Here is a 19,978-nt window from a genome sequence, read left to right on the forward strand (position 1 = left end):
TACCCCTTCATTTTCGGTCGGACTAAACCGGCGTTCCAGGCACACAAAGGTAGGAGTCGTAGCCAAGATCATCAGCGTCAATTTATCCATTGAGCAAACATTGACTCGGTAACAATCTACTGGGATACCGTAGAAGTGAGCATCAAGTCCGGCTACCAAATTCTGCGAGGCAATGAATCCAAGAAAGTTCCCATTAAACCATTCATGAAGCTGATTCAAAATGTTAGCACAAGGCTCATGTTTTCGCTGAGGGTGTTCAATACCTAATAATGCGTGTAACCCCCGCTAGACAAATCAGCTGGCGGGTGGTTGCAGAGAGGGATATTCCAATATGTTCAATCATGATCCTCGGATCATTCTATCCAAAGCACTGCATCATACCAGAATGCATCACAGGCAGTCACGATTAACACGCAGACTGAATTAGAACCGAATGAAGAAAGGCGCAGAAAGCAACAACATCAACCGCCGAACAGACCCCAGTCCGCGACCTCCAACCTATCAACTAGTGCATTAATAACCTCACTCGCTAACTCCTCCTCTCTTAGCAGGCCCCTTGGGTCCCCCTTCTCATCGAACTCCTTATGCGGAACATTAAAGAAAACTAAAACATCGGATTCTTGCTCCTCAAGCCTGACAAGCAGGTAATGAACACTCACGCTGGACACCAAGCCTCCATCGGTGCTCGAGCCGGCCACCGCACCTCCAATAGAGGGAGCAACATGAGAGCGTGGCACCGCAGTTGATGTTATTTGTGCAGCGCCCTTGTATACTTTTGCACGAGGAAGCTGACGTGCGAAGACTAGTTGTGGAGGATTGATGATGCGCAGAGAATCCTCATCGTCGTCTCGAATGTCATTCAAATGGTATAACGCTGCTGCTTTGTCGACAGTCTCGGGCGTAGCTCCGGGGTTTGGACCTAGGATCTCGAGGGCTTCTTGGTTTGGGGTAGATTGGAGAGAAGATAGAGCTGTTTCTTCTGAGACGCGCTCGTTTATTTCAAAAATGAGGTTTGAGAGGCTGCTTGGCGAAAGGAACAATTCTTGGTGGTCAGGGATTTGGCGAAGAGAGCTGTTCGAGGCTTGTTAGCAGCACAATCAATGCTTGACCATGAAATTAACGGTTGACGAGACCTTGCATCAATCCAGCGCTCTGGAATTATAGCTTTAATGGCGCCACCATAGAGATCTTGGGGTGTTAAGGTGACCATGGCGATATAATTGATGTTGGCGACAGATCCGCGAGCAGCTGTCGTTAGGCACTTTCTGTAGGTAGCTGATAAGATCTGCCCCGCTAGCCCCGCCAGCCCCGCCTAGCAGCAAATTTACGAGCTTGCTAGCCCAGGATGTTTTGGACTACATTGGAGTCGTTGATAATTTTAAGTCTCGTACACAATGATCTACGACTGCTAACTCCAAAAAAATATAAAAATAAAAAGGGGGGTTTCCCTGGCAACTATAGCCTGTTAAGTGCTCATTTAATAGAAAAATAGAGATACTAGGACAGCGCTGAGGGCCAGTATCATCCACGGCATCTTAAATCTTCAACAATTCCTCAATGTAGTCATCCAAAAGGATTAGCTGGAACTGACTACCCCACCGAGAACGGAATTCCTTCTTCCTATAGGCATAGCTTGTCACTTGGGAGAAGCTAACCAACTCAACTCTCCAGCCACGCAGAAGAGCTCGCTCGGCCATTTTCATGAAACCACCAGAGTACTCTGCTTCCGCGGCATCTCCCGTTGCCAGCACGATCGTCGCTGGCTCGTCCGTATCTAGTAGACTTTCCAGGATCTTCAGGTGTAGAATTTCGTCCACGCCTTGCTCGACCCAACGTTCTTCCGGGGCATCGTTCGTTTCAGAACTATGACCGCCATCCTGGTAGGCGATCCGAGGATTTCTCCTGGATTTCACCTGACGAGGGGTCAGCTGTTTGATTTTCTGAACTCGGTTGAGGATGTTAGCCTCGTAACCAAGTTGCTCGCTTTCGCTTATAGCTGCGATGCGATCAGAGCCAACGAGAACTCTCTTAGCTGCTGATCGGCCACGTTCTAATATTAACGAGAAGTTTTGAAATGAGAGCGGCAGACGGCGGATCCTGGTTTGAACAGGTATGTTCCGCGATAGTTTCATTGTGTCATGAAATCCCACCATAATCTTCGCCATAAGTTAGTGAATAACAATATTGGGAATAAACTACGTGTCAAGACTCACATTCGACATATCGACGAACACATGTATTGGCCGGCCCAATATATCATGTTTCTTTGATAGTTTCGACCGCCCAGATTCGGCGATAAGTTCAGCATAATCAGGGAAGTCCTTCAGAAGTTTGGTAAAAAGCCCAACCCGCTGTTCGGTTGCGGAGGTATAAACAAGTGGTTGTAATCGAGGTGCTCCGGCGCTGGCAGATATTTTGACATTTTTGGAAGTCAAAAAATCATCCAACTCATCGAAAGAAGACGGTGGAGTCTCGAGAAGTCCCGTTCTAATCTCTGAAATACCGACCTGCGGCGGGATCATTGACGGGATGCTCTGTGGCTTTGAGAGTGGGGGGTCAAAAACACTGGGACAGCTATCGGACTCTCCTTCAGGGTTACTTTCTGGAGAACTAGCTTCTGGAGTGGTCTTATGTCGGCGTCGGCGCCGCTGGACAGGCACACTACGTTGAGCATCGTGGTTACTCTGCGCTGTGGAGTCGATGACTCGCTGTAGGGAACTTTCCGTTGTAGATAGCGATCCTTCTAGCGATCCTTCGACCATGGGCCGTTTGAGAATTGTGATAGGTTTGGTGTTCTTTGTCTGAGACTGTTCCAAATGTGATCGGGTCTCGCTTTGCGAATCAGAAGAAATGCTGGTGTTACGCAGTAGCTCCCACAGAGAGCCGAAATCCCCTAGCTTCGGCGTGCTAAGGTTTTCACCGGACAGGGATGTTTCTCCAGTATCCAACCTTTCAACGTCATCTTTCGTTATTTCATGTGATGCAGGTAAAGGCAGGGGATGATCCGAGGATGTGTCGCATGTCGCCTGTCCCTTGTTCTGACGTGTGGGTGATCGCAGAAGGTTAAACACCGGAGCGAAGTCCCAATTTGATGTTGATGAAGATTGTAGCATTGGCAAGAATCACAAATGTGTAGCAATATTGATAATTTCAGATTTTTGTGTTTGCGTAAGTCAAATGGTGCCAGGCGCTCTGATGGCGGCTGTGGCGGATAATAAACAAGGCTCGAGTCGAAAAGCAAGAAAGCTAGATCCAGAAAATGATGCTTGATGAAGCGAAGCGAATCAACATGATGAAGAACGTGAAGCTAGAACGATCGTACGAAACAACGTTATCGTGAGAGATCCGTTATAAGGCATTGTTGAGAATGACTCTTAGTTCTGGGCTGTGGCACTTGGCGTGCAAACTGATGGTGGCGGTGATTCTGCCTCGAGAAGCCGCCTTTCCCTGGTTGGAACCTTTTGGATTTCGGCATAGAAGAATTCCAGGACTCACGTGCCGAAAGCGCTACGCCGAATTTGGGTAGTTGAGCTTTTCCGTTATCATGACGTCGTCATAAGCAAACAACCCCGAACCGTCACATTGAGCTCGACGGGGCTACGATGTCAAGTAAACCCAGGTACCGGTACGCAAACCGTATCTAAGAGTACATTGGGCATGGTCAGACCAATACACAGCTGGACCTGATGACGTACTTTCACAAGCTTGGGTCAAAACTCCGTGGGTAGTGTACGCCATCAGAGGCCTAGGGTTGTGAAGGATTGCGCGAAGTAGTATCTGGATTCGTGCATCGACATCGACGTCATTTCTGAGGTTTATGGAGGACCAGAAAAGCTATATAAACTCCTTCCTTGACTGGATTTGCAAACCTCTCATCATCAGCTTTCACTTCGCGAACATCAAGAACCCCCCACTGAAAATCACATCGAATTTCTGAAACTCAGAACAAGCCAGTCAACAATTATCAACATGTCTGACTTTGCTCGCAAGGATTTCTCCACAAGTGAGTTCACTCTCCTATGATAGTACAGAGACCTGGATACTCATGAGCCATGCAGAGGCTAAGGAGGAGATCACTCCCGACGCCAGCAAGTCCACCCAGGAAAGGGTGAAGGAGACCGTCACCGATACCACCGACCGCATCTCCCGCGGCGTCCAGCCCGATGACCAGAAAAGCACCACCCAGCAGGCCTTTGACAAGAGCCAGCGTGTGAGCGACAGGGAGGGCCACGGCAGTACCCCTCAGTCTATGTAAGTAACCTTGACGACTTTTTGATCGTCACTGTGCTGATAGTATGTGCAGTGGCGATAAGGTCAAGAACGCTGTTGGCCTTGGTGATCACTAGATAGTGATTGCCTGTCAAAACCTATTGAGGTATTGCTAGGACGATCAGCTTTCGCTTCATGAATATGTTATGATGAATTACGATACCATCCATACCTGAGATAATTCTCTGCCTGACCTGTAAATTAACTTTAATTTGAAACAATGAGACTGCCAATTAAGTTGTCCGGATTGTTTCCCACTTCTCGTAGGGAAAGAGTAGATCATCCTTAACGTCTGTCCGACAAGTTCTCGAATATCGAGTTGCGCGTTTGGATGAGGCGGTTGAACTCAGCCTCCAGCTTCATATACTCGGCTCGAGCACCGGTTATGTCTTTGGGAAGATTGTGAAATGTCTCGATCATAGCTTCTAATGACCTGACCGAGTCCACTAACCTGCCGACATCTTCCTCTTCCAATATGACTTCCTCGAGAGTGGCACCCTTGTTGCTATTGCGCTCCAATGCTGCTGATCTGTCCTTATACTCGTTAACTTTGGCGCTAAGTACCTTGGTGCCTCTTGTCCATTCAGCCGTAAGCGCAGGAAGATTGCCAATCTCGTACGCAGGATTCGACTTGAGTTCTTGGAGTTGTTCGTGTAAAGTGTCTAGTTCCCGCTTGAGATAGTTGTGCAACCTCTCGACCCTCTGTATCTGCTCCTGGATTTCAAATTCTTCTTTGGTGAGCTCAACTATCGACTGACCGACGTCCTCTGTGCTCGTGCCCAGCGTGCCCAGAACAGCGACTGTTTCAGCCAAATCGTCGAGGTCCCGATTCCCAGCTTCATCGAGACAGTTCTCTATCACATCCAAGATTTCCATCTTTTGCTTGACCTCCATCGCCTCTCGAGCCTTGAAGCCCTCGATTGTCTGCTCACGCGCATGGTGGAGCATCGCTGCCTCTTCGTCTGCTGCCTCGTTCGCCGCTGCTAGGGCTAGTAATGTACGTAGTGTATCTTCATTTTTCTCGAATTCGGGAACGGGATTTGGCGCGTAACGGCGGTTTAACCAGGAGTTCACATATGCCCAGTCTTTGGCTTGGATGGCGGCCTGTCGTGCCTTGGCTGGGGAAGCAAGCGGACTATCCATGAGATTGACCGGAAGTATTGGCGTTCGAATGTATATAATTGGTCCTTTTAGCGATTTGATAACCTAGATACGAATTGAGCTGCCCGTCTGTCGGGCGGAAATGGTTGCTTGATTGTTTAGGTCGGCCAGGCTATTGATCCGCGGCCACCTTTCTCTCTCCGCCTCCGCCCTGACTACCACGATCCGCCGTCTTGAGATCCGTCCCTGATCCATTGTCGATCCCCATGGCTACTGGTAGCTATTTCCCTCCTCCTGGAGCTCCCTCCAGTATATCGCCTCGGAATTCCACCCCAGCGTTGTCGCCGCTTTCTCCGCCACTCCAACAGCGCTCCAATGCTTTGTCGAACCGATTGACAAGTGTACTCTCCGTGTCGTACGCGGATTCCGATATACGCGATGCGCTCGAGACTCTTAGTTTGAGGGGTGTCCACAATACCGCAGAGGTTCGGAGGCAATTACGCCTTGATGTGCAGAAGGAAGTGGTGGATTGCAATGCGGAGATCGTGAGGGACTTTGGCAACGTTGCGGAAGTGAGTGGTTCCTGTCGAAATCACGGGGAAATGAATAGAATTATTCTACCATATACTGACAGGGCTGCAGCAATTGAAACGCATTGGCAGCGTTATATCGAGTCTGAAAGAGACGTGCGATGAAATGCGCAAGCACATCGTGTTGGCTAAGCAGGACACCACCCCAGTCCTGGAGGAAGCGTCTGCGTTGATGATTCAGAAGCAAGAGGCCGAAACAAAACAACGTCTGTTGGATGCATTTACAAAGCATTTCATAGTCTCGGAAGAAGAACTTTTGGCTTTGACATCTATTGAAGAGCCAATAGATGATGAGTTTTTTGACGTGCTTGCGCGGGTGAAGCAGGTACATCGAGATTGTGAAGCTCTACTAGGTGCGGAACACGAGAGACTCGGCCTCGAGCTTATGGAAAAAAGCTCCAGGAGCCTGAACTCGGCCTACCAGAAGCTCTACCGCTGGATTCAGAAAGAATTCAAGTCATTAAACCTCGAGGATCCCCAGATCAGTGGTACGATTCGGCAAGCTCTGCGGGTGCTGGCTGAGCGTCCGAGCCTGTTCCAGACTTGTCTGGATTTCTTTGCGGAGGCCAGAGACTATGTTCTCTCAGATGCTTTTCATTATGCTCTGACGGATGCAGTCTCCGGGGGAGATAGTGCTGTGAAGCCAATTGAATTCTCCGCCCATGACCCGCTCAGGTATATCGGGGATATGCTTGCATGGGTTCACTCCACTACAGTCTCCGAGCGTGAAGCTCTGGAGACCCTGTTTGTTGCTGAGGGAGACGAGCTCGCCAAGGGAATTCAAGCCGGTCTAAATAGCGAGCCGTGGTCGCGAATCGATGAAGATGAGGAAATGACATTTGACGGACAAAAGGCCCTCAGTGATTTAGTAAGTCGGGATCTCATCGGAGTCGCTCGTTCACTGCGTCAGCGGGTTGAACTAGTGATTCAAGGTCATGATGACCCGGTCACTTGCTACAAGGTCATCAATCTACTTTCCTTCTACCAAACCATTTTTTCCAAACTAGTGGGCCCAAACTCCAACCTTGCTGAGCTGCTCAAGGCTCTCGAAAAGTTCACCTTAAACCATTTTCAGACAATAATGCGTGACGAAGTCAACAATATCTCAACGGACCATTCCGCCCTGGCACCGCCTGATGATCTCTCGGCGCCACAGTTCCTGCACGATTCATTAGAAGTTCTGACAGCGTTGATGAAAACCCACGAGGCTTCCCTCGGAACAGAAGATCCCAGCATCACATCCGAATCTGAAGAGAACGAATTCACTCCGGTCCTCCACGCAGCCCTCGACCCTTTCTTCACTCTCGCAAAAGCTTCTGCAGATGAACTTCCCGATCCCACTGCCCGCGCGATCTACCTTACAAATGTTCATATTACCACCCGCTCCACCATCTCGCCCTATCCTTTTGCAACATCAACGCACCTTCCTCCTCTCTCAGCAACGCTTTCTACTCTCCGAGTCGAACTCCTCGAAAGCCAGCACCGCTACCTCCTCGACACCTCAGGCCTTCAAGTACTCTTAACAGCTCTACAACCATTTTCTCAATCCAATGAATCAGGCACGGAGAAGGATCTGGCAGCTATTGCAGATCTCCCGGCCTTCCAAGCCGAAGCCCTCATTTCAACCAGTCAGCAGCTAGACGACTTCTTGCCTTCGGCACTCATGGACGCAACAGATAACTTGAAACGTGTGCAGAGCGCAACTTTTGTCAAAAGTGTTACGGAGGAGGCGGTTGAAGCATTTTGTCGTGATTTCGAATTTGTGGAGGGGATGATTATTGGAGCTGATGAGGCTAGGGGTGTTGGTCAGAGTGACGGTGCAGTTAATGAAGAGGGTGAAGAGGGTGACGGTGACGGTGACGGTGAGGTTGAGCTTGAGCTTGAGGTTGAGCAAAGAGGACAGGGTCAGAGCCTTAGAAAGTTGTTCCCGCGTACCACAGGAGAGATTCGCGTGTTGTTGAGCTGATTCTTTTTCAGCTTTTGGCGATTCATAAAGATGCACATGGTCTTAAAGTTCTTCTACGCTGTACAGATTCCAGAATATACCCAAATTCTAGAATTTTGCCTACTGCTGCATAGTAATGTAGGATAACGTCACTGGAGCCGGTTTACTTCGGATAATCCAACGCCGAGTCCGATAGAAGCGCTTTTCCCGATTTGGAAACGCAAATCCAGGTTCCAAGGAGACCGCGGAGTAGAGAAACAGCAACAGCAAGCATTGTCTTACCTTCTTCCATTCAGCGTCTCATCGAGGCCGTTTCTCAGACAGAAAATGGTCCAACCTCTAAGGCGGGGAGTGAGACCTCTCACTTGGACGCGAGTCCTCCCTCGCCAAACGCGACAACCTGCGTCATCGCATCGCAGAGCTCAAGCAAGATATGTCCAGATTCGTGCCACACCTACGGATCAACCAGCGACAGTTAATGGGAGCAATGTGCCCATTGTTGATACACCCAGCTCCGCCGAATCGGCCGGTAGGTCCTTCTCATACAGCGTGGATTGATTATCGCTAAATTCTGGGAAATACAGATGCGCGGTTCGAAGTCATCGGAGCACCTTATTCGTTACTGTCGGTTACCCTTTCCGCCTCACAGAACCTCTACACACGGCGCGGAACGCTAGTCGGTCTGAGCGGGAAAGCGGACAATGTAAGAGATTGAAATATGGAGCTTGGCTTCTTCTTTGCTGATAGCGTTGGTATAGGTAATCTCAACCTTAAGTGTCTTGGAGCCATTCCGGCGAGCTCCTGTTGGCGTGCCCTTCCTATACCAAAAGGTTTTTTTTACTCTCTTCATTGACTCCGGAAGGGCGAGTATTGATCGGCGATGTATAGATCTCCTCCGCTAGCCCTGTCACTGCCTTGATTTCTACTAGGTCCCCCGTTACATCGTTCGCCGTCGTTCATCTCAATGGCTCTGTGGATTGGATGGTCGCTCAGAGACGGGCATTACTAGCGTGGACTGGTCGCTCGTTGAGCATCCGTCCGACAATCAATACGAGCTTGGTTCGTGCTCCGGCTGTGTTCAATAGGAGAAGGCGTACTAATCCATCTAGAGCGTGGCTCATTGGGGTAGCTCTGAAGTCACCGGAAGAGGGTTGCTCGCTCTGGTCGGAAGCGGCCAACTCTACTCAGTAGAGCTAAAAGAGGGCGAGAAATACATAGTCCATCCCAGGTGTGTTTGAAACGAGACTGTTTTACCATGGCAGCTGCTCACTCTCAAAAAGCAATGTTGTGGCCTACACCGTCAGCTCTAAACCCCCTCGCCCTTACCGCTTTAAGTCGACGTCCTTGAAGTTACAAGTCCCGGGCCTGAAGAGCCTTCCTACTTTTCTCCAGAACACGCAATTCATCAAAGCCATGTCGGAGACCGATTCATGGAAGACGGCCATGCGGATATTCCATACGGTTCGTACATGGTCACGAATGACGATCTGGGGAGATAGGCTGTTCCTCCAATTTGACGGTCCCTCCACTATCCTCTTACAATCTCGCGGGGCCCGGATGAGCGATGTTCTGAGCACTCAAGAGGTCAACGAATTCGCAAGCACACCTAGAGGCCTAACGATCGTCCCTACAAAACAAGAGGAGAAGCAAAAGGGTTCGGAGCAGGATGGAAAAGACGACGTCCACAAGGCCCCCGGCACAAGGTCAGTGGATGAAATCGAGCAGGAGATCAAAGGCGTCACCCAGAGTATCGCCGTCCTAACGAAGGAGGGCAAGGTGGTATTCCAAAAGCCAGGGCAACAATGATAGAAGGCAATAACTGTACAACATACACGTTGAATTATATTTCCTCGGAAATCGCAACTACCAGTCTCAGCTTATGCTTGTATTTTGAGGCAACCAATCACCATGACAGTCTTTTGTCCATCACCGCAAACTAGACCATGATGGACATGGGTTCCATGGTTACGTAACAGCAATGGAGCATATACAAGGCTTGCGCGGTCCTACCCAACTCTCTTATGACTTCCTGGCCTCGGATAAGTTTCTAAAAGGTCAACCTACAGGCCGTTTTTCACGGTCCCGATCCAACCGACGCCGACATTGGCAGCATGGCCTAGAGAATCACTGCGCCCAGAGAGCCTGTGTTACCCTAAAATAACCGTAGATGGACAAAAGGCTTGATTCAAAGGTCAACTGGAGGAAGTATGGCCCAAGGGTCGCGATCGTGGCTGGCTAACATTGCGCAGGGTTACCTCTTGCAACCCTAAGGAATCCACCCCTTGGCTCCGTGCCAGGGTTCAACGTCGAGTCACTTCCGTCACAAAGAATGTCGTGTAGCAACAACCAGTTTAGGCCGAACGGAAGGCCGGTCTGCTGTTTGCGGATTGCAAAGTGACCGCCCTCTTTTACTTTTGATGCTCGAGCACATCATTATGGGTCGACTTTTTATGTCGAGAGCACGGCGTCCGTCCAACTCTCGTCCTCCGTCCCACGAACATCCAGATTAGGCGCCATTGGATAAATACAAGTTTGGAATTCAAAACATGTCTAGCAGTGATACAGTTGCTGTGGATAATCTGTCCAATGCACCTGGTCCAACCTCGATGGTCGAGTACGAGATATATGATGAGAGGGAAATTCCAACGACGGATCAACGACAAAACTCGTGCACTGAGGCTATAGGAACAAGTACTGTGCAAAATGATCCGGAAAAGCTTGCAGTGCGGACTCGATCTTTGGAGGCTTCAGGTCCAGGGACACCTCCGCCTGATACTCCCCCTGATGGCGGACTTCGAGCATGGGGCACTGTCGTCGGTGCACTCTGCGGCATGTTTGTGAGTTTCGGCTGGATCAGCTGTGAGAATGCACTGCTTCAACCTTTCATTGCCCAGATAGCAGTTGACCAATGTCGACATAGGCATCGGTGTTTTCATCGATTACTACAAAACCCACTTGCTCCAAGACGTGAGCACAAGCGCCATAACATGGATAACCTCACTAGAGTATTTCATGATGTTCTTTGGGGTTGGCACACACCACGATATTACCTTTGCTAAGATGTACACTAATGGACTTCTATAAAGGGCCCTTTCGTCGGCGTCCTCTTCGATAACTTTGGTCCCCATTTGATCCTCCTAACAGGCTCATTCCTACACATCTTTGGCCTAATGATGATCTCCATCTCCTCGAAATATTACCAAATCCTGCTTGCCCAAGGAATCTGCAGTCCCATCGGCACGAGCGCTCTCTTTCATATCAGCATCAACTGCGTTAACACCTGGTTCCGGCGCCGCCGCGCCCTTGCTCTCGGAATCACAGCCAGCGGCTCGGGCTTCGGGGGCATCATCTTCCCCATCATGCTGACGCGGATCACACAGCAGCTGGACTTTGGCTGGGCGATTCGTGTCTGTGCATTCACTAGCCTATTTCTACTAATTATCTCCAATCTCACTATCTTTTCGAGACTGAAGCATCAGAGACGCAAGCCATTATGTCACCCAAAGGATTTTTTCCGACCACTTAAGGAAATCCCGTTTGTTTTGACGAGTGCCGGCACGTTCTTCTTGTACTGGGGTCTTTTTCTTCCATTTGCGTTCATACCCACCCAGGCGCAGCGGTACGGCATGTCGCCTTACCTAGCTTCGTACTTGCTTGCCGTTCTCAACGCAGGAAGGTTAGTCTCTCCTCCATCCTCTTTTCCCGCCAAATCATATACCCCTATAGCAAACTAACAACATCACAGCATTCCGGGTCGCATCCTTCCCCCCTATATCGCCGACTACTTGGGACGGTTTAACCTCATGATTCTCACAACAATGATATGCATAATCCTCGTGCTCGCCCTCTGGCTTCCGTCGCGCACAGACGGAACAGCAATAGCATTTGCCGTATTATACGGCTTCACCGGCGGGTCAGCAGTATCGCTCGCACCGGCACTAGTGGCCCAAATTTCTGATATCCGGCAGATCGGCGTGCGCAGCGGGACGTATTTCGCCATTGCGGCGTTTGCGGCACTCACGGGGACACCGATTGCGGGGGCGCTTCTACCGGATCCCCTTGGTGGGAGCTACTTGGGTGTTGAGTTGTTTTGTGCGGGGAGTATGTGTGCAGCGGTTATATTTTATGCGGTTGCGAGGGGGTTGGTGCCAGGGGGTGGGTGGGGAGTTAGAGTTAGGGTTTAGGATTGGAATATGAGTTGCAAGGTACATATAGGTACTACCTTTTATAGTATCTATAAACAATAGAGAGCACAATGTGCGGTGATCCTTGAGTGGAAACCGCCCTAAATTGGGCCAAAACCATGCATATTGAAACTAACTAGCTAACCCTGTAGTATGCAGTAAGTAAGCGCCGCAACGCCCTCGCTTCGACAAGATAGATGCAAAATGCATCAAACACCCTGTGCCATGCAGTGCAAAGGAGAGAAAACAAACATGTAAGTAAACACAAAAGCATCACAAACACAACATATTGGGGAATGCCGAGTAAGTAAGGTAAACATTAACGTCAAATCAGAATGCAATAGGGATGATACGACCCTAGTAATCCATATGCAAATACAACACATTGCTCAAGTGCAGAGCTGCATCTGCTCTCGTTTTCATACAAAAACACCTGTCCGCATGCTCTGGACCGTCTTTACTCCGACACCTTTCAACTTGCTCAGTTCCGCAAGACTGTTTATACGGACTGGCTTCTCCTCATCGCAGCCTTCTGCAAGATTCTGATCCATCTCACAGAGACAGTCAACGATTGCCTCGGCTTTCTTCACGCCGACACCTTTGAGAAGCTTTATCTGGCTGACATCTCGCGAGTTGATGATGGAAAGAAGGTGAATTGTTCGAGGAGAGGGGACGGTGAGGTCGTCGTCGTCAACGGTCGCCAGACCTAGTTCGGGGTTGGTCTGCTTGGCCGTCTTTGCGCGCTTCTTGCGCTTGATATGGGAGGATACTGTTAAGTCAAATTCTTCTTCTGAATCCGAGGTGTAAGAGTCGTGGTCTTCGTAATCTGCGTCAGCATCTTCTGCGGCGGGTCGTTTGGTGCCTTGTTTTCCGGACGACGGTAGGGAGAGTATACTGCCCATTTCCTTCTTGATCGCTGGCGCTGGGGTGCTAGTCGTTTCAATGCTCTGGTGAGATTTATTTTGGATCCGCTGTTTCAGATTGCTGATCTTTTTGGCGAGCTTCTCGTTTTGCGGGAAAAATGGGAGAGCCAGCTGGTACATTCTCAACGCTGAGATATCTTCGCCACGACCTTGATGCTGTTTTGCCATGAGAAGATAGGATAGTCCCTCGGCTCTGCTATCTTCGGAGCCCTCGATTCGCTGCTCTAGAAGTTCCAGGCGCCGTTGGACCTGTTCATTCAGTTCGCGGACCTGTGTTTGCCTCGACTTCTCGCTGACCGCGCGCACAGCCAATATCTCTTCCACCTTTTTCTCTACTAGTTCCTCTATCTTAGCGGAGATATCCTCCTGCTGGTATTTTGGGGGAGCTTTGGGCGGTTGTGCAATTCGACTGGCCTTCGTGGAGCGTGATCCGGGTAGCTCTGAGCTTATTGAAGGTCGACTGGGTATTTCGGGCTTCTTGAACTGAGATGATGTCCTTGAGTGTGGCTTATCTGCATAAACGCTGAATGCTTTTGCTGGTTTGTCGACGGGTTTCGCAGCATCTTTATTGGCAGCTAGGTTGACATTAACAGATGCTGTCAATGGGCGAAGAGGTTGCCGTTGGGATGTGACTGAGGGCCGGGCGGCAGGTCTTGGGGGCCCCTTGAAAATTGGCTCATTTTCCACTTCACGTAGTTCAATCTTCTTGGTGCGGTTGGCGAAGTTAAGTGAGCTGATTGTGTCAAGGTGGTAGGACCTGACAGGAGCCAAGTTTAAGATCATTACGGTCAGCCCATTGTTCTGACCCAATGATAGTATCCTGGTCATCTTGGATTCCCGGTACGGTATACGTTGATGCTTTTTAGTAATTGCCTCTACACATTGGGCCAGGACAAAGAGGCTTTTGTTGATGCTGGCTGATTCCACCATGCGTTCCTTGTCATTATCTGTTCGACGGTTGTCCTCAGAACCTGCAAGATCAATGGCCGACGCAGTGCTGATACGTGTTTTGTCACCTGTAGTGACCGCAACCTTAACGCACAGAATAGCATGAGACCGTGATGAGTGAGCGTTTAGCTGTGTCTTGTCAGCTTTGTGTGATCTTGCCGTCATGACCATCAAGAAACAAACCTTGGTAGCGGATGTGGATCGGTTGATATTCGCCTGGTCATACAGGGTCTCAAATTCCTTCAGGGTATGGCACGGCCTCTCTGTCAAGCCCACGACTACGGTCTTTCCGCTGTTGTCCCTGAGTGGCAACCCCGCCAATGTTCTCTTTTCCGGCGGCTCAAACAAGTCGAAGACCTTATCGTTGTAGATTTCGTAATAACTCAAGGAGACGCTCACTGACGTTTGTCCATCGCTATCCTTCTCCAGCTTGCGGCTCCGCCGGTATATGCTACTCAAGAGACGTGGAATTACACCTCTGTCAGCAAGGCTTTTACCGCCTCGCATTGTGTGCGTTTTCCCCGTTCCCGTAACTCCATACGCAAATATTGTGACATCGAAGCCGTTGAACAGGTGCTTGACGGTCGGGGAAACTGTCGCTCCTGTTAGTATGCCATGAGTCTGCAAGCGGTTTGCGCACTACGAACCCTCCGCCTCAAAAAGCTCCTGCTGAGTCACTTTTGCATCGTAGACTGCGTTGAACTGGAACGAGTACTCCTCGTTCTCGTTTTTCGGGTTCGGGATTCGTACGATTGTGTCTCGGTCTCTTAGCGCAGCTAGTTTTGACGTCGCTTGAGAGCTCTCCCTCTCCGCCTTATTAGGCAGAGTATGCTTGGATCCCGTATGAAGGATAATGTCAACATCTCTTTCCGACTTTAACAACGGCCTGACCCGTGCAACAACCCGTACGCTCATTGTTTAAAGAGTTCCCGACGCAAAGTTCCCGACGCAAGAAAACGATGAGACCCGCCGTGCCGCAGGCCCTGTTGGTCTTCTGATCCTGGTCCTTCACGGTTTACCGTAGCATTATCTAATAAGCCGTGGGCGAGGTATATTGGCAAGTTCAACCCGTACTTCCAAATGGCAGGAAGCCTGTAGTGAAGAGCGGAGTCAATGGGCCCGTTCGATCGCTTGAATTGAAGGGCGGAGATAAGAAATGCACAAGCGAGGAGAAGAGAGACTTGCAAAGACGCTGATAGAATCAATGTGAGAAATGCGCGGGTTGCACCTAGAAGCAAGAGAGCCGAAACAGCTCTAACAGTGAAGGGAATTGTTGGTGCGAGCGGCACTGAGCGTTGGCAGGGCAACCCCTGAACTCCTTGTAGTCTTACGGTCTATGAAGGGCATGTCGCCTGAGCCTCAACCCCGAAATTTTGAAAATAAAAAAAGAAAAGAAAAGAAAATAAAGGCAATCTATGATGCTGTTATTTTGGACTGATATACTCCTATTAGTTTGAAGGTCTCTTGGTATCTTTGTTCTAGCTGTTTGTTTCTTGATTGCAGGATGCTACAATATACTAGAGCCGAACATAGACACTAAGGCCGCTTTATGTGCGATGGCGACAAGCTACAATCGAAATAGAAGTTCCTAGATGGCTTATTTAAATCATCCAACCTGACCACATTCAGTGTTTAGGGCTACAGTATTTGAGCTGTGAGCCCGACACTATCTAAAGTCAGTAGTATACACCGCATTTATTCGTAATGGTAAGAATGGCTGCCAGGAGGTGTTATTGGTTAGATTGCAGGAAGAAAAGGTTTGGATCACTGATGAAGTGACCTTCAATCTCATCTAGAAACGTTCATAAGCTGCAAATGCCTAGTTGTCAGTTGAGAGATGGCATGGTCTGTTAGGCCTTCCCCGTATCTTGATTCGAGTCGGTTAAGCTGCGGGGCATCCTGATTGGCGCAGGCGCAAAGGCCACCGTAACCCGACCCCGACCTGCGAAGTTGACCTCAACTTCCTCCCACAACGCTTCCTTTCCGACCCTACTCCGCATCCCTCATCTATATACCCCGGCTGTTAGTTGCAGATGCCTTCCCTCTTATCGTGACCGAAGCATTGACCTCCCCGACAGAGTGAGCCTAAACGAGTTACGCGACCGAAACCCTCAACCCTTCTCCGAGAGCGCCGCTGGACGATATTCAAATAGGCGGAATATTACCGACCTCGAAAGATATAGAAACTCTAGATGGCATCTCCACAAGGGGGCTACCCTCCCCAGGAAGGGTACGGACAGCAGCCCGTGGCCTATGGAGCCCCTGTTCAGCAGCCCGGGGAAGCTCCTGCTCCACAAGTCCACACCGGAGGGAGAAAGAAGAGAGCATATGCTGGAGAGGCCTTCGAGATCGGTTCTGGTGCTAATGCTGCTCTCGGCGGGCAGCCACCAGCCGGCGGTGCCTATGGCGCATACCCCCCTCAACAGCCTGCCTACGGAGCCGATCCGTCGCAGATGGCCCAAGGATATGCTCCGCCAGTTGCTCCGGGAGTCGCACAGATGACCCAGCAGTTTGGTGCTATGGGTGTAACGGATCCTCATCTTATGCCGCCCCAGCAAGCGCCCCAGGCTCCCCAGGCTCCCCAGGCTCCGCGGGCAGTCCCTCTCAACCAGCTCTACCCAACCGACTTGCTCACCCAGCCATTCAATGTTGCTGAGCTCGATTACCCGCCTCCTCCCATCGTTTTGGCCCCTGGGGTATGTGCTTGATAAGGAAGCCTTATGTTGCATTATGATGACTGACATGTAGCTTAGACGAGCGTTTACCCCTCTCCTTATGCGAACTGCCCTCCCAAATACGTGCGCTCCACACTAAATGCCGTCCCGACAACACACTCGCTGCTGAAGAAGTCAAAGCTTCCGTTTGCTCTCGTGATTCAACCTTATGCTGCCCTTCATGACGCGGAAGACCAGGTTCCTGTCATTCCAGACCAAGTCATCTCTCGTTGCCGTCGCTGCCGATCCTATATCAACCCCTTCGTGACGTTCCTTGACCATGGACACCGCTGGCGTTGTAATATGTGCAACTTGACGAACGATGTACCGCAGGCATTTGATTGGGACGCAACTCTCCAAAAGCCAGCAGACAGGGCTCTGAGGCCCGACCTCAACCATGCAGTGGTAGAATTTGTCGCCCCTCAGGAATACATGGTTCGCCCTCCGCAGCCGCTTGTTTACCTCTTCCTGATCGATGTGAGCTATGCATCGGTCACTAATGGGCTTCTGGCAACGAGTGCTCGGTGCATCAAGGAAAGCTTGGACCGGATTCCCAATGCAGACCGTCGGACAAGGCTCGGTTTCATTGCTGTTGACTCCAGCCTTCATTATTTCAGCATCCCCAGGGATGGCTCGGAGACTTCCGATCCACGGATGTTGGTCGTCAGTGATTTAGATGAGCCTTTCCTTCCAATTCCTGGTGACCTGCTGGTAACTCTTAGCGAGTGCCGTGAGAATATCGAGGTCTTTCTCGACAAGCTGCAGGAGATGTTCCAAAACACGCAGAACAACAGTTGCGCGATGGGGTCAGCCCTCCGTGCTGGGTACAAACTTATTTCGCCCGTTGGAGGCAAGATGACCGTTCTCACCTCGTCTTTGCCTAATGTTGGCCATGGCGCTTTGACTATGCGGGAAGATAAGAAAGTTCTGGGAACAAGCAAGGAGAGCAGCCTACTTCAAACCGCGAACAGCTTCTATAAGAGTTTCGCAGTCGAGTGCTCCAAGGCACAAGTGTCTGTGGATATGTTCCTGTTCTCATCTCAGTACCAAGACGTTGCGTCACTTAGCAACCTTCCCAGGTACACAGGTGGTCAGACATACTTCTACCCTGGATGGAATGCCGCCCGCAGTGAAGACGCAATCAAGTTTGCGCGCGAATTCTCTGACTACTTATCCTCCGAAATTGGCCTCGAGGCTGTGCTCCGAGTCCGTGCTACCACTGGTCTCCGAATGAGCACCTTCTACGGTAACTTCTTCAACCGTAGCTCTGATCTTTGTGCTTTCCCAGCCTTTCCCCGTGACCAGGCGTACGTTGTTGAAGTTGCAATCGATGAGACTGTCACAAAGCCTGTTGTCTGCCTTCAGACGGCGGTGCTCCACACGACCTGCAACGGCGAGCGTAGGATCCGAGTCTTGACTCTGGCGCTGCCAACCACACAAAACCTAGCGGACGTGTATGCGTCGGCAGATCAGCAAGCCATTGCTACCTTCTTCAGCCACAAAGCCGTTGAACGGACACTCGGAAGCGGGCTGGAGCAAGCTCGAGAAGCCCTGCAGGCGAAGGCTGTGGAACTGCTCTCAACCTATCGAAAGGAACTTGCAGGTGGAAGCGTCGGTGGCGGCGGTCTTCAGTTCCCTGCTAACCTTAGAGGCCTCCCTGTTCTTTTCCTCGCATTGATCAAGAATGTGAGTTCAAATAACTTTCTGAAACCATACCGTTTTGACTGACATTGAATGTACAGCTCGGCCTTCGCAAGTCGGCGCAAATACCGACGGATATGAGATCCGCAGCTCTCTGCTTACTATCAACTCTTCCCCTCCCTCTTCTCATCCAATACATTTATCCGAAGATGTACTCTCTTCATGACATGCCCGATAACGCCGGTTTGCCTGATGAACAGACTGGCGAAATCGTCCTACCGCCCCCCATCAACCTGTCATCTGAGCGGATAGTCCCTTACGGCCTTTATCTCATCGATGACGGTCAGACTCAGTTCCTGTGGGTTGGTCGCGACGCTGTGCCACAGCTTCTACTCGACGTCTTTGGCCTACCAGATAGGTCGCAACTCCGGGTTGGCAAGCAGAATCTCCCTGAGCTGGACAATGACTTCAATGGACGGGTCCGAGCCGTGGTGGAGAAGAGCCGGGATCATCGATCAAAGGGGGTTGGCAGCATTGTGGTGCCACACTTGTATGTGGTCAAGGAGGATGGAGAGCCTGGTCTTCGTTTGTGGGCGCAGACGATGCTGGTGGAGGACAGAGCTGACCAGGGTGTCAGCCTGGTGCAATGGATGGGCTCACTGCGGGAGAAGGTTTGAGACCCTTTTTGTTAGTCGTTTGTCTATATTTTTCTTCTTGATTGTGTCGTTGCCGAAACCAGCAAAGTCATACTTGATAGACTAGACTGACGCGCTCGTACCGCAACAGGTTGTCCAGTAATGAATAGTTTCTACGATTTTTGGGCCGATTTATGAGTTATACAGCAATAAATCCGAGGTTGCAGACTTCATTCGTCTTTCCGCTCCGGAATCTCGCCTGTCCTTGTATCATCATCCAATGCAGTTCTCTGGAGTTTAGGGGTCGTAAGGTGTAGAGGGGCATTTTGCTTTTTCGTTGGGAGTTTCCGCCCGGCGGCCACAGAGCCACAGACAGTCGGAAGCAGAATGAATGGCAATCAAGAGTTTCTGAAATAAGCTGTGCAATGGCCTCGCCTGTGTTGATCATGCACTGTAAACTTTCGATCCCGTCTTAGCCCACCAAGGAAGGCTCTCGTGCTCAGAATAGATAGACAAATCAACGGCTGAAGAAGGCCAGAGGATTGAGAGGCTGGGATAGAGGACGACGTGATTTGACAGGGATTGGTGATATGTGATGGACTAGACGCTGTGATCAATTGAAGCGGCAGCAGTAGCGCCAGTTCGAGCACTGCCACTCTCGGGCTCTTGCACAGTGTCAGTTGCCCTCCAAAGAATCCAGCTTGTCGCAGACGAGACCAAAGTGAGAAAAGTGAGAGCGTTGGAACTTGTCGGATTAATTGTGGATGCTTATGAAACACTGGTCGAGACACGCTGAGAGGTTCCTGACCCAGAAGTCCCAGGCCAGTTCTGCCCCTCCATCCTGGCCTTAACCAAGGTTCTGTCGCATCTCGAGGTCGACTCCATCTTCAATAAACGACTATTCTATTATTTCAAGAGATCATTCTTGAGGCAAAAGCTTAATCTTCTCTCAAATCCTATACTCCCACTCTCGCTACTCTCATTACACTGTCAATAGCCAGTACTAGTAGCTTCCCCTCGTTTCAGCT

At 50.3% G+C, this 19,978-nt stretch overlaps 8 protein-coding genes across 8 annotated transcripts, besides 1 other annotated feature; 5 read left to right on the plus strand and 3 right to left on the minus strand.

Moving 5' to 3' along the window:
- Positions 1-19,978: part of a sequence feature (contig 1.61 483..865047(-1)) that runs on past both edges of the window.
- On the minus strand, positions 264-3,346 carry ANIA_03726 (uncharacterized protein). The gene is made up of 4 exons (XM_656238.2): positions 2,214-3,346; positions 1,656-2,156; positions 1,134-1,312; positions 264-1,071 (listed from the first exon to the last, which is right to left on the minus strand). The coding sequence occupies exons 1-4, from the start codon at positions 3,111-3,113 to the stop codon at positions 462-464; spliced, it is 2,190 nt and encodes a 729-aa protein (XP_661330.1). The 5' UTR covers positions 3,114-3,346; the 3' UTR covers positions 264-461.
- awh11 (HSP12p-like protein awh11) lies at positions 3,875-4,512 on the plus strand. The gene is made up of 3 exons (XM_656237.2): positions 3,875-4,003; positions 4,059-4,251; positions 4,304-4,512. Exons 1-3 carry the CDS (start codon positions 3,970-3,972, stop codon positions 4,344-4,346), a joined length of 270 nt encoding a protein of 89 aa, XP_661329.2. The 5' UTR covers positions 3,875-3,969; the 3' UTR covers positions 4,347-4,512.
- On the minus strand, positions 4,555-5,217 carry ANIA_03724 (uncharacterized protein; the record flags this gene model as incomplete). The annotated part of the gene is made up of 1 exon (XM_656236.1): positions 4,555-5,217. One exon carries the CDS (start codon positions 5,215-5,217, stop codon positions 4,555-4,557), a length of 663 nt encoding a protein of 220 aa, XP_661328.1.
- cog6 (Golgi transport complex subunit COG6) lies at positions 5,637-7,926 on the plus strand (the record flags this gene model as incomplete). Its single annotated transcript, XM_050611439.1, has 2 exons — positions 5,637-5,942; positions 6,013-7,926. 2 exons carry the CDS (start codon positions 5,637-5,639, stop codon positions 7,924-7,926), a joined length of 2,220 nt encoding a protein of 739 aa, XP_050467468.1.
- ANIA_10466 (Golgi transport complex subunit COG6) lies at positions 8,212-9,711 on the plus strand (the record flags this gene model as incomplete). Its single annotated transcript, XM_050611440.1, has 6 exons — positions 8,212-8,434; positions 8,490-8,608; positions 8,664-8,735; positions 8,794-8,964; positions 9,015-9,133; positions 9,186-9,711. The coding sequence occupies exons 1-6, from the start codon at positions 8,233-8,235 to the stop codon at positions 9,709-9,711; spliced, it is 1,209 nt and encodes a 402-aa protein (XP_050467469.1). The 5' UTR covers positions 8,212-8,232.
- On the plus strand, positions 10,452-12,089 carry ANIA_03722 (MCT family MFS transporter; the record flags this gene model as incomplete). The annotated part of the gene is made up of 4 exons (XM_050611441.1): positions 10,452-10,764; positions 10,826-10,932; positions 10,992-11,581; positions 11,651-12,089. 4 exons carry the CDS (start codon positions 10,452-10,454, stop codon positions 12,087-12,089), a joined length of 1,449 nt encoding a protein of 482 aa, XP_050467470.1.
- Positions 12,609-14,875, minus strand: ANIA_03721 (kinesin family protein; the record flags this gene model as incomplete). The annotated part of the gene is made up of 3 exons (XM_656233.1): positions 12,609-12,631; positions 12,688-14,553; positions 14,608-14,875. 3 exons carry the CDS (start codon positions 14,873-14,875, stop codon positions 12,609-12,611), a joined length of 2,157 nt encoding a protein of 718 aa, XP_661325.1.
- Positions 15,935-18,992, plus strand: ANIA_03720 (COPII subunit SEC24; the record flags this gene model as incomplete). Its single annotated transcript, XM_656232.2, has 4 exons — positions 15,935-15,982; positions 16,039-16,656; positions 16,714-18,360; positions 18,417-18,992. The coding sequence occupies exons 2-4, from the start codon at positions 16,153-16,155 to the stop codon at positions 18,990-18,992; spliced, it is 2,727 nt and encodes a 908-aa protein (XP_661324.1). The 5' UTR covers positions 15,935-15,982; positions 16,039-16,152.

This window comes from Aspergillus nidulans, chromosome II, assembly GCF_000011425.1.
Source record: "Aspergillus nidulans FGSC A4 chromosome II".
NCBI classification, from domain to species: domain Eukaryota; kingdom Fungi; phylum Ascomycota; class Eurotiomycetes; order Eurotiales; family Aspergillaceae; genus Aspergillus; species Aspergillus nidulans.

Coding starts and splice junctions, on each gene's coding strand:
- ANIA_03726 (XM_656238.2), bottom strand. CDS start 3,113: ATGCTACAATCTTCATCAACATCAAATTGGGACTTCGCTCCGGTGTTT. Junction 1,313..1,655: donor GTGGCTGGAGAGTTGAGTTG/GTTAGCTTCTCC, acceptor ATTTGCTGCTAG/GCGGGGCTGGCGGGGCTAGC. Junction 1,072..1,133: donor GAGCGCTGGATTGATGCAAG/GTCTCGTCAACC, acceptor AGCCTCGAACAG/CTCTCTTCGCCAAATCCCTG.
- awh11 (XM_656237.2), top strand. CDS start 3,970: ATGTCTGACTTTGCTCGCAAGGATTTCTCCACAA. Junction 4,004..4,058: donor TCGCAAGGATTTCTCCACAA/GTGAGTTCACTC, acceptor TGAGCCATGCAG/AGGCTAAGGAGGAGATCACT. Junction 4,252..4,303: donor GGCAGTACCCCTCAGTCTAT/GTAAGTAACCTT, acceptor TAGTATGTGCAG/TGGCGATAAGGTCAAGAACG.